Below are 19,187 nucleotides of genomic sequence, written 5' to 3' on the forward strand. Positions count from 1 at the left end.
ACAGCTTTCTTACTCTAAATCTCCACATTCACACCTTGAACAAGATTTACTGTAAAAAAAAACTAAATATAAAAAGGACTTAAATATTGATGTGTGTCTCACTTTTTCTCACTTTCAGTCATTTAACCACTGGAACCATATGGATTAGTTTTATGCTGCATGTATGTGCTGTTTGGAGCTTCAAAGTTTTGGTCACCATTCAGTTGCATTGTATGGACCTACAGAGCTGAGATATTCTTCTAAAAATTTTCATTTGTGTTCTGCAGAAAAAGTAAGTTGTACACATCTGGGATGGCATGATATTGAGTAAATGATGAGAGTATTTTTTATTTTATTTTTTTGAAGTGGGCATTACAGGCTAGCAAAAGCCAAAGCTCACGAAGCTAGTGTGATATCTAATAACAGTTGATATTGTATGAGCTGTCCAATTCTGATAATTAAACTGTATCTTTGCATTTTCTGGTGTACAGTAATGATATTATTGATAAAAACACTGACACAAGCCTTATTCACCGAATAAAACGTACTGGGTTAACATATAGCGTGTCCATGGTAACAGTAGAATTGTTTAATGCAAAACCTGGGTCTCTGTCGTAAATCACTTTACGTATCCATTACGTAAGAGAAGTGAAGAACTTTTGATTTATTCACCTTGAACAAAACGAAAATGACAAATAACATATTTGCCTTAAATAAATTTGATAATTTCAGGGATTTTCATTAGCTAGTTAGCAACATTTAAAAACGTATTAAATATTAGATCAAATTACCTCAGATTCAAACTTTAGACGTTGCACAAAATGATCTCATTGATCAAGAAAATGTGTGACAAACAGGTGTTAAAAGGATAGTTAAAAGTTTTTTAGAAGAATATTTCTGCTCTGTAGGTCCTCACAATGCAAGTGAATGGGTACCAACATTTTTAAGCTCCAAAGTGCACATAAAGGCAGCCATAAAAAGTAATCCATTAAACTCCAGTGGTTAAATCTATATCTTGTTGTGGGTGAGAAACAGATCAATATTTAAAGGAATAGTTCACCCAAAAATGTGTGCATATTTTCTTTGTGCATATCACCACCTACTGGGCAGGGAGGCGAATTTATGGTAAAAACTGATTTAAAGGAATAGTTCACCTAAAAATGAAAATTTGCTGATAATTCACTCACCCTCAGGCCATCCAAGATGTATCGTAGTTTCTTTCTTCATCAAAACAGAATTTAAGAGTTTTAGGATTTCATTTCAGGCCTCCTCCTTTAAACAATGCAAGTGAATGTACTTTTTTGACAGTCAAAAATGCATATTTAGGGTGCATCAAAATAATCCGTGACTCATGTCACCAAATAAAGTTCTTCTGAACCCAAACTATTTATTATTTTTAGAAATAAAACAATAGTTATATACTTTTTAACTACAAGTGTTCGCTTCCGTACACCTCATGATGTGCACTCATGAGTGGGATGACATAAGCTTGTTGGTAAGGTCATGCATGGAGGAGGAGGCAGGAAGCGTGTCATTGTTTACAAGAGAAACTTGCACAGACCACAGACCAAGTGACATTCAATGGGGAGTCCTGACTTAGCTGAGATGGATCCTCAAGGTTCTAAAAAAACAAACCATCAAACAATTTGATACAGCTGTAAATAATAGGAAGACACATACACACACTAAAGAAAGATTATTCACACAAAATAATAAAATAAAATAAAAAATAATTTCCAACTAATAATAAAAAAACATTACTGCAGTAAATAACCATCCTTTATTTCATAGCAATGCCATTGTGTTATCTATTTGTGCTTTTTCTTTAGCAGAAATATATAGGCTATATGACAAAGTTTTCACACATACCTGAGTTCACTGGAAAAACAGCACAGGCACAGCTGATGAATTCAGATATCGACCCTTTGTCTCTTTTGATGGCCTGAAATCCTCAGGGGTAAAATGTTCACTGCACACCCTCCAATATTTGAGAGAATGTAGGGGTGTACTGATATCCAGGTTCAGCACTATAAACCAGAGCTTCAATCGCTCATGATCATGTATTGGCAATCAATGAAAAGTTCATATTTTTCCCGGCGTGCATTTTCTTTGGGGTTTCTGATGGTTGAAGCATCCAGGATACACACACAAAATGACCATTTTGAACAATACAAATCTACAGCAAAGACAATTAAACTTTTTCACAGTGCTACTTCTCTCGTAAACAATGACGCGCTTCCTGACTCCTTCACGTGACGCATGGCCTTACCAACAAGCTTACATCATCCCTCCCATGACCGCATAACAGAGATGTACGGAAGTGAACATTTGTATTTAACAACTATATAAGTATTGTTTTGTTTCTAAAAATAAGTCTGTTTTTACCATAAATTCTCCTCCCTGCCCAGCAGGTTGTGATATGCACAAAGAATGCAAATCGCCAAAAAAAAAAAAAAAAAGAAGACTGTGAAAATAAAAGTGAAGGTTTAGAGTAAAAAGGACTTAAATATGTATCTGTTTCTCAACCACACCTATCATATCGATTCTGAAGACATGGATTTAACCACTGAAGTCTAATGGATTACTTTTATGTTGCCTTTATGTGCATTTTGGAGCTTAAAAATTTTAGTACCCATGCACTTGCATTGTGAGGACCTACAGAGCTAAATATTCTTCTAAAAAATCTTTATTTGTTTTCAGCAGAAGAAAGTAAGTCATACACATCTGGATGGCATGGGTGATTAAATGATGAGAATTATCACTTTTGGGTGAACTATCCCTTTAAGTACTGTAGTTTTTGTTGCTGTTTAGTGTTTAGGGAGAATATAAAATCAAAAGTGCCTTTTATCCTGGGGGGCCTTTAGCCCCATTGTACCTACAATGAACCAAAATGACAGGGCCATCTGCAATAGTAGTAAGCATTTTTGCAATTCTGCAAGCATTTTAGATTTTTTTATTCTTATAAAATCATAGTTAATCTAATTTAGTCCCAGACTCAATCCCAGTTATATGGCACATAATTGTGATTCTTCATTGCAAACATCTGTGTAATGTTCTTCACACACATGCTAAGTGTCTTTTGTCTTCTAATTGCATGTAGATCTGAATCATATCAGATTTTCTACTCATATTTTCTGATTTAATACTGTATTCCCCCTAACAATGATTGTGATTTGAAAAACACTTCAATATTATTCTCAACACTAGATAACATCAGCTATCCTGACACAAAGAGACTTTTTCACACGCTAATAAATCCTGACAAGGGAACAGCATTGTCCAGTTACTATTTTAAGACATGTAAAATACTGTATCTAATAAGGGAACAGAGTTCAATCGGTTAGAATGCTCTGTAGCACTCACAAAATGCTATTGTCCCAGTAAAAAATAGTGACTGAGAATTAAGAGCTTGCAACCAACCCTATTCATTATCAATATATGCCTTTTCTCTGTTGTAGAGCTCATATTCCACATCAGTAAAGTGGAGATTATGTCTAGGCTTGAGAACATTCCTTGCATGTACATGCTTTTGAGTTACAAAATGTTATATTTCAGCAAAGCTGTGCATATTTCTATTGGTTTAGAAAGGTATTATTATTATTATTATTATTATTATTATTATTATTAATCAAGCTGACATTTAAAGTCACACAAATTGTACACTTTGGATATGATGCGTAATGTTTTGATATAACGTTATGGAGGTGTGAATGTATGCAGTGGACGAAACCATCTCGAAACTGTGAACTTGTGTGAAGACCATTACAATTTTCTTAAGAATTTATTGCTTTCATATGCCCTATTTCCATTCTTTCCTGATGTGGACAAAAAGAAAGGCATTTGCAGTGTCTTTGCAGATATCCTTATGTGGGTCTGCTCATGAGATATACTTCTGAATTCACCCCTCATCAATTTGAGAATGGCATGCACTACAGTGTTTTGTAACAGTTCCTATATAAAGAATACGTCTTTCTAATCATCAGAAACCCTTAAGAGCCTCCACTTAAGTTGTCCAGGTTAAATGATATGGCCCTTTGGAGTGTGTCCTTGTCAAAATGCTCTCTACAAGATCTGCAACAAGTACCACTGAGGGTTCGAAAAGAGATGATCGCATCAGTTTTCATCTTAGAAAAAATTAAGTTCATAAATCAGAAAGAAAATGATCATCAGCATTCATGTGTATTCATCAAGTGAGATGATTTCACATATTGGTGCTCTTGTGGAATCATTCTATTTCAATAAATCTAAACTGCCTTTATTCTTATTAAAGAAATAGCATTACAATCTTGAACACTAAAAATTACTAAAAATCAGAAGGAATACAATTAACATATCAGTATAACAAAGTGTCTGCAAAGTATTCAGCAATTCTGTCAGAAGATGCTTTTAGTTTTATAGCATAGGAAGTTGGATTCCCATCATGTATGTTGATTAGTATACCTTCAATCCACGAATGTGTAAGGGTCACATATATCCAAAAAATACAAATCAGAGACCAATACAATAAACAAGAACTATTATTCTCCACAGTGCAAGAAGACACAAAAATCAGGCACTTATACATTGATTTTGACGAAGAAACTATCTCAGAACAATTAAAGTAAAGAGTCTCTAAGTCTCTAAACATTTGAAAAGATTGGAGAGAAAATGTCCCTTCACTAAGGCTGATCAGGTGAAATGAAGGCACCAGAGGCAGTACTATAAAATGGACTTGAGTAGAGATGCTGAGAGAGAGAATGCACAAACAGGAATACAGATGCATAACACCAATTCTAATTATATATGTGACATCCAGAGGCAACACGTATAGTCACTGGTTGCTTCTATGAAACATTTCTCCATACATTTTATGAGTAATAAACACATAACTGAAATCAAATCGTACATTAATCAAACACTGGCTTGATTAATTATTTATTATTTACCACCCCCAAGAAGTGAACTATGTAATGTATGTGCCCCCTTTCTCAAAGCATTGATCTGCAGTACTAAGTACCTACTAAGTGTTTTTTGAAGAAATTTAGAATCTTCGACCAAGCGTCCAACTGTGCCTCTGCATGGGCCTTGGGCTCCCCGCCAAAGAAAACCACTTGACCTGCTGCAGCATGGAAATTAGCTAGACAAAAAGGCATATAGGGCACCTCAATAAAGTGACCTGCCTTTTCATACGTCACCAGTTCGTAGTTGTTTTTGCCATGATCTTTGAGTCTTTTGCATGCTAGTTTGGCATAATAGGCACTTTGCCAATTCCTGTCAGCTTCTGACATTATAAACATGAAGCTACCAGTGGCACGCTCAATGGGAATAACACTAGGAAGGCCTTCTTTGGACATAGGGTCATGCATAACATCACCAATATCTAAATAGCCTAATGGTGTTATTTTTGCTCTGTTATTGTCAAACAAAAGGGGTGGAAGGCAGATGTCTTTGTAGTGAATTGGGACCAAAGTATTGGCATTGCATCCATTGATCCAAACAGTAGCCGATATATCAGGTAGGAATGATGCCATGGACAAGGCGAGATCTCCACTCTTTGATATGGATACTAAGCCAATTTTTTGGCCTTTGACCTTTTAAATAAAAAAAAAAGATTTGTTGGAAAATATCAATTACAGTAATTTGTGATAGTTTTTGTATCACTAAACAAGATTCACAATTTGTATTATCTTTAAAGCTTTTCAATAATATTAAATGAGTACAAAGACAATAAGAAAAATCAAAAAAGGTTGTATACCCACCTCAGGCTGTTGCCTTAGGAATGTTATACCCTCTTCAAAGTATTCAAGGTCAAATTTTTCAGATTTTTTGGGTAAATCTTGGTAACCCTGGAAAGCCAAGGCAAGTGTTGCAAAACCTTTCTTTGCCAGCAGAGCTGCTCTCAACTCAAAAGGACCTCCTTTAAATACATATGTATCCAAAATCCCAGGAAATGGTCCTGTACCTGAAAATATTATATCAGCATTAAGACCCCTACATATGTGCTTTGACATGCTTAACTGAATGAATATGGCCTTTGGGCTGGGACTGGGAGTGAATTTTTGACTGACTCTTTGGGGCTGCACTTCCCATTTTTACCACAAAGAGGTACTCCTAAGCTAAATATGAACAACAACCACAGGTATCTCTGTTCAGTGCATTAAAGGGCTAGTTCACCCCAAAACTGAATATTCTCTCATCGTTAACTTACCCTCATGCCATCCCAGATATGTATGACTTTCTTTCTTCTGCAGAACACAAACAAAGATTTCTGAAGAATATTTCAGCTCTGTAGGACCATACAATGCAAATGAATAGTGACCAAAACTTTGAAGCTCTGAAAGGATAAAATGAATCCATATGACGCAAGTGGTTTAATGCATGTCTTCTGAAGTAATCAAATCGGTTTTGGGTTAGAACAGACCAAAAGGTAACTCCGTTTCTCCTATAAATTTTGACATCAGCAGTCTCCTTGGCGATCAATATTTCAAGCTTAATAACACTTTCTAGTGCCATCAAGGAATTGTAATCGAGCTTGAAATCATGGCCGTATCTAAAGACTGCAATGGCAAGATGTACACTGAAAAGGGGAGATACATTTTGGTCTGTTCTCATCCAGAACCAATTGGGTCGCTTCAGAAGACATGGATTAAAACCAATGGAGTCATATGGATTACTTATATGCTGCCTGTATGTGCTTTTTGAAACTTCAAAGTTTCGGTAAGTATTCACTTGCATTGTGAGGACCTACAGAGTGGAGGTATTCTTCTTAAAATCTTAATTTGTGTTCTACAATAGAAAAAGGTCATACACATCTGGATCAATAAGGGTGAGTAAATGATGAGAGTATTTTAATTTTAGGGTGAACTATACCTTTAATTCCTGTATTAATTGTAAGAGACCCTCGTCCTGCAAATCCATCTACATTTCAAACTCTGACAGGTGCATAGCCTGCTGAATATTGCTGATTGTCACAAAACATTCGCATTTACACATACTGCATGAAACGCCTTGAACAATCTGTAAACAATTGTTACTACCGAGATAACTGACCAGGAGGCAGAAAAAGAGTTCCTCTGATCCTGCCTTCGACTACAGGAACTCTCCGGACACCTTCAGCCATGCAATGTCTCTCGTTTGTCACCTTGGCGATGACGTTGTCATTGCTCAGAACCTCAAAGTCAACGAAAGAAGGACGGGTCACGTCCTTTTTTGTGAACTTGAAGTGTAGGAATTTGGCTTTCAGTGCCCAGAACAAGCCTGCTGGTTCTACGCCGGTAAAGCTGCCACCAAGGGAGGAATGACAGTTGAGGTCAACTTGACCATTGTCGTCTGCCCTGTAGGTGGCCAAAGCCTCGAACACAACTCCATTGTCATCCGTCATTTTAGAACGCACGTCAACGTGTTGTTGTGGATTTAAACCAGTCACGGTCACGTGCACTGGGTCTTCAAAAGAACATTTGGAACTGGGCGAAAGGCGAAGGGTGACCCCCGAACTGTAGTGCATTTTTGTAAAAGTGTTTCTTGTAGAACGGATAAACACGTACTTTAGTCCCGTAAACATGTCGCCTGCGTGTGACGTGAAACTGCATCTGAACGCTGTTAGTGCTTTCTAGAGTTCGGAGTAAAAATATTCTGCAAAATTAGAACCCATGCAGATATCTGATTTTTGGCCATTTGTGTAATAAACATATAGGAAATAATTGTTCATAAGGTTTACACTGATACAAAAAGTTGTCCGTTTTCATATATGTAACATATATTTCCCTAAATAATTGTGGAATTTATCTACCTAATTCCTACGCCCCGTGATGCTTTGCGCGAAAATTGGGCGGTACTACCACTAAGAAGAACTTGTAGTTGCACCATAGGTTCATTCATTTTCCATTCCGGTGTTGATCATTGATTTGTACTTCGAGATGTGTGAGCACAGTCTGACGGAGCTTTATCAGGACAATATACGGATAGCCGTTCCATCTTTAATAGAGGTTTGGGAGGACGAATTAAAGAAGTGGCCCCAGGATGTATGTAGAGCTATGAACCGCACATATTATCCCTGAGCTCTGTAATGACATAGTAACATGTTCTATCCGAAACCACTTGAGCAAAGCATAATATAATACCTTGTTTATAGCTGATGTTTGTTTTGTTCAATGATTCAAAATAAAATGCCTCACATTTTGTTTCGCATCTCGCATGTCTCTGTTTATTGTCTGATCGTACATGTTGGTCTTGTACGTACGTCTATTTCTTGGTCTGCAGCCTCCCCGTACCCATTTCTATAGCCATTTGTAACATTTGCTGTAACACAGTGCCCTCTACTGGATTCTTGAAGAACAACAACAGGTATTGTAATTAATGCACATCATCACAGTATTAATGTGCATGTCGGGTGATCCTATCACATGTGGTCAAGCGAGACACGTCACTGTTGGTCGCACAAATTCATCTCATGTGAGCACTTGTGACATAATAAACAAAATACAAAGATGCTTGGAAAAACGACGCACAATGTCTACTGTAAGAGCACACGAAGTTTAGAGCACCCTCAATGGCAGACCAGGGCAAACTACTGACCGCGGGTCGATTTATCATGAATGTTTTTTTCATTAGAGCTTTAATTTTTCTGGCTTTGGGACCTATCGCGCATCAATAAGCCTTTATGCTCAGGGTTGCCAGATATTATACGCAACACCCCAATTAGTGATTTCGCCGTATGTCACACTTAATTTTTGCAATCTGGCAACCCTACATGAGGGCGCACGCTCTTTCTCTCTGCAAAAAAATAAACACAACAACTTAGCGCTCAATAGTGCACGGAGGCAACGCGCCAGTAAAATCAAGTGAGAGAGGAACATATTTGTTCTTTGCGTTATTTGTAAAATGCTGAAGTCCCTCACACCTGAATGTGAATGTTAATCTGGCAGTAATCCTTTATCAGTGTCATGCAGCCCGTTTTATTCAGTGGTGTACTGAATGGGGTGCCAAACATTGACAAGACCCACATCATGACCCATGAGCATGTAAGCACGTTGATAATGTTCCGAGTATAAAACAAGTAAAGGGGTTCAGTTTGCAACCAACATTAAAATAAGCTTTTAGAATCTCTTTCCAGAATATTTTATTTTACTTTTAAACCAGACTCCTGATATAGAGTGTTAAATTGAACACTAAATTACCACTGCATTGAAGTATGGTAAAATAAACAATTAATAATTGTATTCAGCCTTTATTTAGTTTCACTAACACATGATAGAAAAGTAGAACAAACACTTCAAGCAATCGCAGAATGGTCCCATCAGTATACACTTCAGAAAATTGTGCATCATTCATTGAGTGCATGTCTGGGCTTAAAAGATAAAACTTTGCAGAACATCTTCTCTGTTCCATGTTCTACTTAACGTCTGATGTGGCCCCAGTACCAAAATAATTGCACACCTCTGCTCAATTGAATATGTAAGACTAATATTGTAAATTGGCAAGCAGATTTCCTTGAATCCCAGCAAACACACAAAAATCCTTGCATATTGTAAATGCACAAAATGCTGCATCAAAACTTATAAACATGAATTGTTTTGTGAATCTGTATGTCCTAATCTGCAGGAGTAGCATTTTGTTGTCATTTTCAGCGACAGATCATGGAAAACAAAGCAATAAATATTCTATACATTAAAAAAAAATATTTATGTTAAGTAGCATTTAAACATAATTTAATCTATTAAAAATGTGTAATTATGAAACATCTCCACTTTATACAGAGCACCCCCACTATTTTCAGAAGCACCCTCAGTGATTTTGATCTGGAACTGGGCCTGAAGCCATGTGTCACCAGTGTCATGAACAGTAAACTCTTGATTTAGCACAGTGTTTGATTGACAGATAAAGAGTGGCGTTTGGCTGCATCCCGAAATGTGTTTTCAGCGTTTCAAATGCATTTTTGACTTCCTCCGTATGTGTTTTTTGTGATTCAATCACTAATGTTTTGCACCCCATCTACACCTATATATGGTGCTGATCACTTGTCATCGAATCATATCAGCCATAAACAGGGTCTAAATGACCACTGCCTACATTAGCAAATGCTACAGTACGACCTCCAGCGGACATTCATCCCACATCCATACCCCCAGGAATAAGGTGGATATCAGTGCTGGGAAGATAATTCAACCTGGGATTTTACATAGCAACTGGCACAAATGTTTTTTTGCATATCGCACTGCCGTTTTGTGGTCCGTTCTGCATAAGGTGGCGGCTAATTTTAGTTTACGGCGGCCCATTTTGCGGCAGACCCACCGGCCCGTTCTCCCGAAGTGCGTCTGCCCACCAGGAAAATGCCCAGTATGCCAGATTACCAGTCCAGCCCTGGTGGATATATATTATAATTTTATATGTTCATATCACAGTATATCCAAATTACACAAAATTAAATAATTGTTTAAATAAATAATTTAATACATGTGAAAATGAAATCACAAGTGAAATCGTTAAAAAATAATAAATTGTTGTTGTGTGACCAGCCGTAACATTGAATATGAAAATAAAATACACAAAGCTTGTGCTTAAATGAAAATGAAGCCACAAAGATACTTTGATGAAAATTGACGCAAACTAATTGCTAAAAGGAAATACAAGATTAAGATTTATTAGATTTATTTAGTGATTTAATGACCAATTTTATAATTTTTTAAAACTATTTGATTATGCATTTGTGGATTAATTTACATAATTGTTTAACGGTTTAATTTTGAGCAATAAGGCCGACATAAATTATATTTATCAATATAATTTTTAAAAAGTGTTTTAGAATTTTAAAGATTTTTCAGGAGAACCATTTTAAATGTAAATTTAGGTTAACAAATGTAAATTTTTGTCATATTAATATTTTACATACAGAATATACAAGTTTACCAAGTGCTATATTCTTTCAAGTTCATTATATTTTTATTGTATCTTTATTAATTGATACAAACACAAACAAAACCACTTGCAACAAATGTGGACAAAAAAATAATAGTCAAATTAAACCTGTATGCCAGGGGTAAAAATAATAATAATAATTAAAAAGTACGTCATGAGTCTTTCTTGCTTTCGGTTTCTAAAAAGCAGAGCCATACATTGTTTATATTTTGTCTTAGATTTTTCTCATGCATATGATATTTTCCAAGGAAAATAAACAAAAAACAATTTAAAATAAAAAAAAAGAACACTATTACAATCATTGGCATATTATCTTGTAATATTTCAAGTTACAGCTGATTTCTCCAAAACAAATCTAGTGAACTAGCGATCCCGTAAGCCCCGCCCGTTCGGCACGGTCGTCATGGAGATGGTGTGAGAGCGAGGCCGCTGGCGGAGCTCGGAAGTGTTGGCTGCTCTCAAACCTTCCCCGGATGATCAGATCCAAAAAGGGCCGTCAAAATATCAGATTTGATACCAACACTGCGTTTACACTATTCCTGAGATTTCCGTCCATTCGAAGAAGCTCCATGGTGACCCTATACTGATTTTAAAAGAGGAGGGCATTCACTGGTAAGATCTTTTTTCTGCGCTGTGAATGTTAGTTAGCCGAGCTAACGTATTTAGCCACACATTCTTTGGGCTCTGAATAAATAGTAAGAGGTATCGAGAGCCAAATTATTAAATGTTTGTACTAAGATATAAAAGCAAGAGTAGTTATATTAGTTATTGGCTGCTATGGACTTTAATGTTAGTTGAAGCCAATATCACACACATATAGCTCGCTAGCGAATCTTAATCCAATCAAATGGATATTTGTTTTAATGGTCATCACGAGTATTTGTTATACATGTGTATCACACTCTGCTGAAGGCCTTAAATGGCGAGTTTCGTTTGCAAAATGTGTTTAATTAAAGTACCGCTATTACAAAAAGTCTCCAGTCGGGCGATGCGGACAAAGCCTGCTGTTTGCTCCCCGTTCACCCATAAGGCTTCTATTTCACTAAAATGTTAAATATCTTTAAGATAAATCTGTTTTATCCATCACATCTGTATTAGTAAACGATCCCTTTCGTTATATATTGTTGCATTGATTAGCTGAATATTTGTTGTCAATTTGTGACAGTATTATCTTCATCGCCCTGCAATAGACTCATATATAAATAGTCTTTTGTTTTCATGTCAACCGGTTTTTAATGTGTGCATGTCCAGGTAGCTTCTGGCAATATGTATTTACAATATTGCGTTTTTTAATCAACCTGGAACACAGTGTCACACGCTATCAATGAAGGGTAAAGCTTTGCGAGGCGGCCTGTCGAAACATTGGACTTCCACACACGCAAACAAAAACACACAAAGCGGTGTACTGGAAACATAATGTTCACGTATCAGTGGAGGACTTGTGTTCGCAAAGTTGGAAAACAAGCCCCAAAGTTTATTCTTTGATGAAACATAACCGTTAGGTCTAATCCTACATTTTTTTTTTTTTTTTTTCTTATTTTTATCATTTTTGGCTGAAGTTCACAGTATTTTCATGGCATGTTCTCTTTTGTACTCCGTTCTTGGAACAGTTGCACGTGTCGGCGCGTGTGACTTTAAACCCGGATATACTGGGGCTTAATTCTGTCTTTTGCTGAATAGCTACAGTGACGTTTCTCAACAAACACACTCTCTCTGTCTTTCTGTAAATACATGCTCCCTTTTTTATGAAAACGTTTTTATGAAGGGTTATATCCGCAATTGTTTACTTCAAAGTGGGGCAAGTATGGCACCAACAGTTGCAGTGAATCAGCCATGTCATGAAAACGAGATTATTGTCGTCTGTTTTACGACTAATTAATTTATAATTTGTTTGTATCTGTCATTTAAAGCCAGTGTGCAATGGGTGTTGCCGTGTTTTGTACAACTTGTAACTAGGGTTGACACCTTGGCCCTTTAAAATTCCTGGACATCTGAACAATGACAGAAAAAAGGATTGAAATATGATTTATGATTGTTTACTCCTTGTTTGATATGGAAAATAGCATATAATTCAAACAAAAAACATCAACACACTAAAAAATATGTTTAGCCTATTTTTACGATCCACATTTCAATTTCATAACAAATTTCCATCAAAATGAATTATTAACCAAATAAAATAAAACTTGAAATATTTAGTTTTTATAATTGTATTTAAAAAAAAAAAAAAAGATTAATCAGTTCAATTTAGTTCAATTTGATGGAATAAAATAAAATTTGGTGTAATCTTTCTGTGTGTATAGGTTTAATATATTATTAACTTATTTTGGCCCTATGCCTTTTTCTTGTGTTTATAGTTCACACTGAACATTTAAATGTCTTTAAATATATGTATAAAGAATAGTTATATATAAAGTAAAAAAACAAAACATTTGTGCATTTGAACCAAATTAAATTAGTGTACATTAACGTTCCCTCTAAAATATTTTTAAGATTTACAGTATGCATTTCAATGTTTTACACGTTTCAGTTTCGCTACAAATTTCCGTAAAATTTAAGTAATCTTTTACAAAATGACATAAAAAAATCTTAGATATTTTAAGTTTTACTAATTACATTTTGTTAAGGATCACAAGATTGTATTTGATTAAAATACGTAAATCTTAAAATTAGGCTTTTTTATTTATTTATTATTATTATTTTGGAGTGTTGGGCATTATGAACCAAAGAGATAAAAGGAAGGACATTCCTTTTTTTGGACATGTTTTCCAGAATATTAAGCATTATAGTAAATAGACTAAAGTTTAAAGAATTGTTCACACAAAAGTGAAAAATCTCAATCATCCGAACAAACAAGTTCAATAAAATTAATCAGAATTTCTTGTGATTCATATAATAATGCATTTTGATTTTACTCCTTGCCTAGTGTGTTTATAAACAAGGGTTCATATCTTTGAACATGTCAGGAAAACATTACAATTCCGGAACATTTTGCGTCCCATTTTTTCCAGGACAGATGGCCAAAAACCAGGACGATTCTGGAAAATCCTATTTGGTGCAACTTTATTATGTGCAGTGGGTTAAAGGTGCTATTAATAGTCCCAGATAGAACACATTCATCTCTGAGATGTTTGTTTTAGATCTTTTAATCTGGGAAGCATCATAATCTTATTAACATCTGCTAAACATCTGAAAAAGATAAGATTTTAAAACATTGTAAATCATAAACCTCTCAGAGACATCACACATACTCAAATACATTCTTATTGACATGTCTTCTAGACGTTTTGCAGATGAGCAAACAACGTAAAAAATAGATCTTTCAGATGTAAACACATCAAATAGACCTCTGGGTAATGTGCGTGTGCTAGCAGGGGTGTGTATACTTGACTGAAATTTTGAGATTTGAAGCTTCATGCTAGAACTTGACAATTTGGTTGTTTCTATGTGATTATAACATGGGCGAAATCATAGGACAAAAACAAATGTGGCTTGAGAAATTCACAGCTTCCTCTGTCAAACCCCTGTTTGTTCCCCATGGTGACCACTTCTTCCTCAATGCACTGTCTGTGCAGAGGTGTAGATAAAGGAACTGTGTGAGTCTTAACTCGTCATAATATTCTCCACAAAAGACTCTTTCTTTACTGTCATGCAGACTGGACTCTCCATACCAGACTCAACCTCACTGTTTCCAGCTATGCATTTCTGTCTTTCTCTATCCCTCTCTATCTCTTTCTTAACTCTAAACATCTTGGAGGCTCTGTATTTGCGTATTTCTTGTCCAATCCCTTTTTTCATTAGAACCCTAAGGCAGCTCTGGTATGATAGACTGGAATGTTATGGTAGGAACTGGGTGCCATGTTTCTGTTGGCACCTGGCCTGGTTATGGCAGTATTTCCTTATTTCACTTCAAAGAAATGTGACTAGTGTGATAAGATTATGACATCTTAATGTTACAAATTGTTTTTAGTCTCTCTCTCATAGAAGCTTTATGTTACACTTACGAACTGCATTTAACTCCTATGAAATCTTGTGGAAGTGCTCTCAAGTAGTTTTGTTCACCTCGTACATTGTTTGGTTCACTTTCATAAAAACAAAAAAAGTATTTTCAATAAGTCATATTATTGCTAGTAATTTATGTGGCATAGCAGTCCTGCACGCTTGCTGGTATAGTCGGTTTACCATCAGTGTGACACCTAAAGGCCGGTTTACTTATGCGTCGAGCCTACGACGTAGGTTTGCATTTATAGTTTTGCAAGTGCACAGCCAAAATGCTTGTGAAAAATACCTTCTTATTTTTATGTGTCATAAAAAAATAAAAGCAATGTAATTATTGCATTTAACATTATTTAATAAATTGTTGGAGCATTAAAAATGAGTTCATCAAAGGATGTGAACATGTTGAGATTTAGGTGCATATTATTTATTATACATGCTGCCTGCCATGCAGAGAGAAAATAAATCACGCATATACTTTTTTGCACTTGAGTCCCTTAAACGATAATAAATAAATAATTTTGCATACTTTGACAATTTGGCTGTCTCAATTATGAAATCTGGCTGACAGTCAAATTAAACAAATAATCACGATTATGGCAATTAGTTGTTTGTTTTGGGCTTTCACGATTTTGACAACTAATTTTGTCTGTTTTAGGGCTTTTACAATTAGTTGTCATACAAAATGTCTTGTGTGATTCATACACATTAAGGCTATTTTCAGACTCCAGGCAAATCAGATTTTTTTCTCAAATCTTTTCAGGCAGACTGTCCACACTATAATTGCAAGTGATCAAATCAAATTTGCACGTTAAGACATAACCAACCTATCTGCGTGGGTTGCTTTGGTAACGATGTAGACGTACCCACGTGACGATGATGCGGGAAAAATGGAGGTGCATTATCTCGCTGTCCAAATAAGTGCCCTGTCCAGTCACGGTGCAGAACTCCTCTGTCGCACAAGAAAAACTCTGCAACGGAGGAGACTGGTAAATATTGTGATGTTCCGTTCTGCAGTCACCGATTTTTGACGTCATCGTTGTGTGTCGCATTAAGAGTAATGCAAAAGACTATTTGAAATCCGAATTGAGCAGCCAGAGCGTCCGGACTAAGACGCATTTGGAAAAATCCGATTTCAATCACATTTGATACCACCTCCTGATGGGGTTTGAATCAGATTCGGAAAAATATGATTTCAAGTGGTTTTTTCGCTGTCCAGCCTAACAACTCATCTGGATACAATCTGGATATGCAAAAAATCAGATTTTTAGTGGCCGTCTGAACAAGGCCATTTATTCATATTTAACTGGGAATTTTATTAAAAAAAATGGGGATACAATTTCCTTCGAAGCTTTAAAAACAAATGAATGGCATGAAAAATTATATTTTAAATATCAAAATATTTCTGTCTCTCTTTTTGTTCAACTTTAGTCTTGGTCCATTTTACATTTACACTGTTGTTTTTGAAACCCAGCCAACCTTATTAGTTCTTTTGAATTATATGTAAGGATGCAATAGTAAAATATATCTGTCCTCAATTCTTCACTTTCACACGTAATTTTAAAACTCAGATTACACCCACAAGTCTTTATTTTGCATGAAGGATGACCTTTGAGATTTGGGCTGGGCGATATATTGTGGCAACAATATAAAGCATCAATTGATAGAGATTCTGCAAATATGTAAATTTTAATGGGTGCTGCATGGGCTTATCTGTCAGTGGGCAGGGCTTCACATGAAACTGAGAGAATTGAAGAAACATGGGTTTTCCTGGCATGAAACATTTTCTGCTGCTGCGTTAGCAAATTAAATTAAAGGTATAGTTCACCCAAAAATGTAAATTATCTCATTATTTACTCACCCTCATGCCATCTCAGATGTGTATGACTTTCTTTCTTCAGCGAAACACAAACAAAGCTTTTTAGAAGAATGTAGGTCCTCATAATGTAAGTAAATGGTGATCAGAATTTTGAAGCTCCAAAAATCACTAACGATACATATAAGTAATCCACAAGACTCCAGTGGTTAAATTCATATATTCAGAAATTATATTAGTGATAAACTTGAAGTCCTAGTTTTTACTCTAAATCTATACTTTCACTTTGAAATGTGAAAGTAAAACTGAACGGGCATCACATTTACATCTAAAAGTGAAAGTGTAAAAAAGGACATACATTTTGATCTGTTTCTTACCGGCATCTATCATATCGCTTCTGAAGATATGTATTTAACAACTGGAGTCATATGGATTACTTTTATATTTCTTTTATGTGATTTTTGCATTTCACTTGCATTGTAAGGACCTGAGATAGTCTTCTAAAAATCTTAATTTGTGTTCTGCTGAAGAAAGTAAGTCATGCATTTCTGGGATGGAATTTTATTTTTGGGTGAACTATCCCTTTAAAAAGCACTAAATATGCATTTAATCTGCCACGCGAGTACAGCAGACATCCCGATGTTTGTGCTCCACAGACAGGAGAGAGGAGAACATGTTCACTCACGATAATCAATCATATTTAACCCTGGAGAAAGACATCTCCACAGATCGGGATGACTCTCAAACAAGTCATGAAAATGAATAGGAGCTCGTTATTACAACAGGTGTGACATCTGTGGTGTGGGTTCACAAAAGCTGACACGGAGCAGAAAATTGTAATCTGCAAACTGTGTCGCATGACAATAATCACTTGTTATACAAGTAATCAGCTTTATCACCTCAAAATGCAGCACACAAAATAATATTATTAAAGTCAAAACATGAGCTCCGCATTAATTCATCAATTTGTTTTCTGCAAGAAGTGTTTATTTTCATTAGATGTATTTTTTAACATATGTATTTTCATTTTTGCATTGCTTTGAGAAGCTCTTGAGTTTCTTAAGGAAAGTTTATAATTGTAATAATATTGGTTAACAACTAATATATATATATATATAAAACCAATGTTGTTATTTTTAAGAAAACATATTGGCCAAAATTTTGGTCAAATTGCCCGCCCCTATTTGAGATTCTGTGTTTCTTCATTCTATCATCTCCACAGAAATACTGTAGAGGAAGAAGCTGCTCTCATTTTGGTCCATGGTGCGGCTCAGTGAGACTGTCAAAGTTCAGTTGAATAAGCACAATGGAATTTATATAGTCTCTTAAAATATTTGGACAGTAAAATGTGATTGGAATTTGAAGTGCACAATTAGATCAAATAACCACTATCAGATTTACAATAATGCATAAAGCTGGACTTTACAATGCATATACGCATTATAACCAACTTTTTAAAGGTGTTTTTTTAATTTCCTGAACATAAAGTAACAATGCAAAAATCATAATGGTCTTAAATGTCGGATATTTACTTTAGGATTGATTTGGGGTTAAATAGGACCTGGACATTTTCTTGACAGGTTTCTTGATTTTCACACTTTTACTGAAAAACATGCTAATTTGCCAGTTTACTGCTCTGAAATTCTGTTGGCACTGAACAGGTTGTTGCAGAATGTTCTTCTGCGGCAGTCTGTTTGGTAGATGAGTCTGCAGGCGAGCTCTTATTGCCAGTGAGATGTGCGTCACACTCCTTGTGCTTTTTGGCACCTTGGTGCTTCTCTGAAGTGATAAGGGGAAAGGTCTGGTGGTGGCAGATTGGCCTCCTGTGGGAGCCGTAGCTGTACCCTCCTCATCTCATTTGTTCCTGGGACCTGTGCGCTCCATGCCCGGATGCCGCTGAGCTAAATCTGCCTTCTGCACCTTTAGTTGTGTATAACATGGGCTTGGCCAGCACACACTTTAAGATCTTCTTTTGGAGGAATGCTGACAATTGGCTAGTGTTTACTTTGCATCTATTTGTTTGACGTTTGCGTGCACATTTTTTCCCTAAGTACAAAGTAATCTGATTCAAACTAACTCTGTTGTCATATTTGCTTATAGGTTTTATACTATATGTAATGAATACAACATGGCATTCACCACATGGATAGTCTACAGCATCTGTTGTGTACATTGTTGATTATCATTGCAAACTAGCGTGCAAATCTGAAGTCAGAACAAGGCTAATCAGTTTTTACATCTTCCATGGGTTTGTGGTAAAGACAAAATGTAGTTGTCAGTATGTTGACAGCAAATTCAATAGAATGTTTGAACATTCAGTAAATTCAAAGCTTAGTTTGTTTACTTTTTAATTACACAACTTTAATATTTAAAAAAAAAAATGTCTTAATCTGTGGAGTAGATTTCAGTATGATATAATATAGGGCTGTGTATCGTTTTAAGTTTCAGAATTTGATTCTGTTTAATTTGGGTATATTTTAGTTATAATGTAATTTTGCTTTCG

At 35.7% G+C, this 19,187-nt stretch overlaps 2 protein-coding genes across 2 annotated transcripts in view; one reads left to right on the plus strand and one right to left on the minus strand.

Annotated features, from left to right (window-relative positions):
• Positions 1-4,233: 4,233 nt before the first annotated feature.
• LOC127622233 (acyl-coenzyme A thioesterase 1-like) lies at positions 4,234-7,527 on the minus strand. The gene is made up of 3 exons (XM_052096260.1): positions 7,009-7,527; positions 5,718-5,920; positions 4,234-5,549 (listed from the first exon to the last, which is right to left on the minus strand). Exons 1-3 carry the CDS (start codon positions 7,517-7,519, stop codon positions 4,968-4,970), a joined length of 1,296 nt encoding a protein of 431 aa, XP_051952220.1. The 5' UTR covers positions 7,520-7,527; the 3' UTR covers positions 4,234-4,967.
• Positions 7,528-11,286: 3,759 nt separating this feature from the next.
• The window catches only part of LOC127622037 (sushi domain-containing protein 6-like), a 40,944-nt gene continuing 33,043 nt past the window's right edge, over positions 11,287-19,187 (plus strand). Inside the window, exon 1 of the mRNA XM_052095934.1 lies at positions 11,287-11,484. The gene's annotated coding sequence lies outside the window, so the exon portion shown is untranslated. The remainder of the gene's footprint in view (positions 11,485-19,187) is intronic.

Source organism: Xyrauchen texanus, chromosome 28 (genome assembly GCF_025860055.1).
Source record: "Xyrauchen texanus isolate HMW12.3.18 chromosome 28, RBS_HiC_50CHRs, whole genome shotgun sequence".
Classification (NCBI taxonomy): Eukaryota; Metazoa; Chordata; class Actinopteri; order Cypriniformes; family Catostomidae; genus Xyrauchen; species Xyrauchen texanus.

What these genes read in the sequence shown, in the direction of transcription:
- LOC127622233 (XM_052096260.1), bottom strand. Translation starts at nt 7,519, where the DNA reads ATGTTTACGGGACTAAAGTACGTGTTTATCCGTTCTACAAGAAACACT. An exon ending in AACTCTTTTTCTGCCTCCTG is followed by an intron (nt 5,921 to 7,008) that starts GTCAGTTATCTC and finishes TAATATTTTCAG; the next exon opens with GTACAGGACCATTTCCTGGG. An exon ending in TCCTAAGGCAACAGCCTGAG is followed by an intron (nt 5,550 to 5,717) that starts GTGGGTATACAA and finishes TTTATTTAAAAG; the next exon opens with GTCAAAGGCCAAAAAATTGG.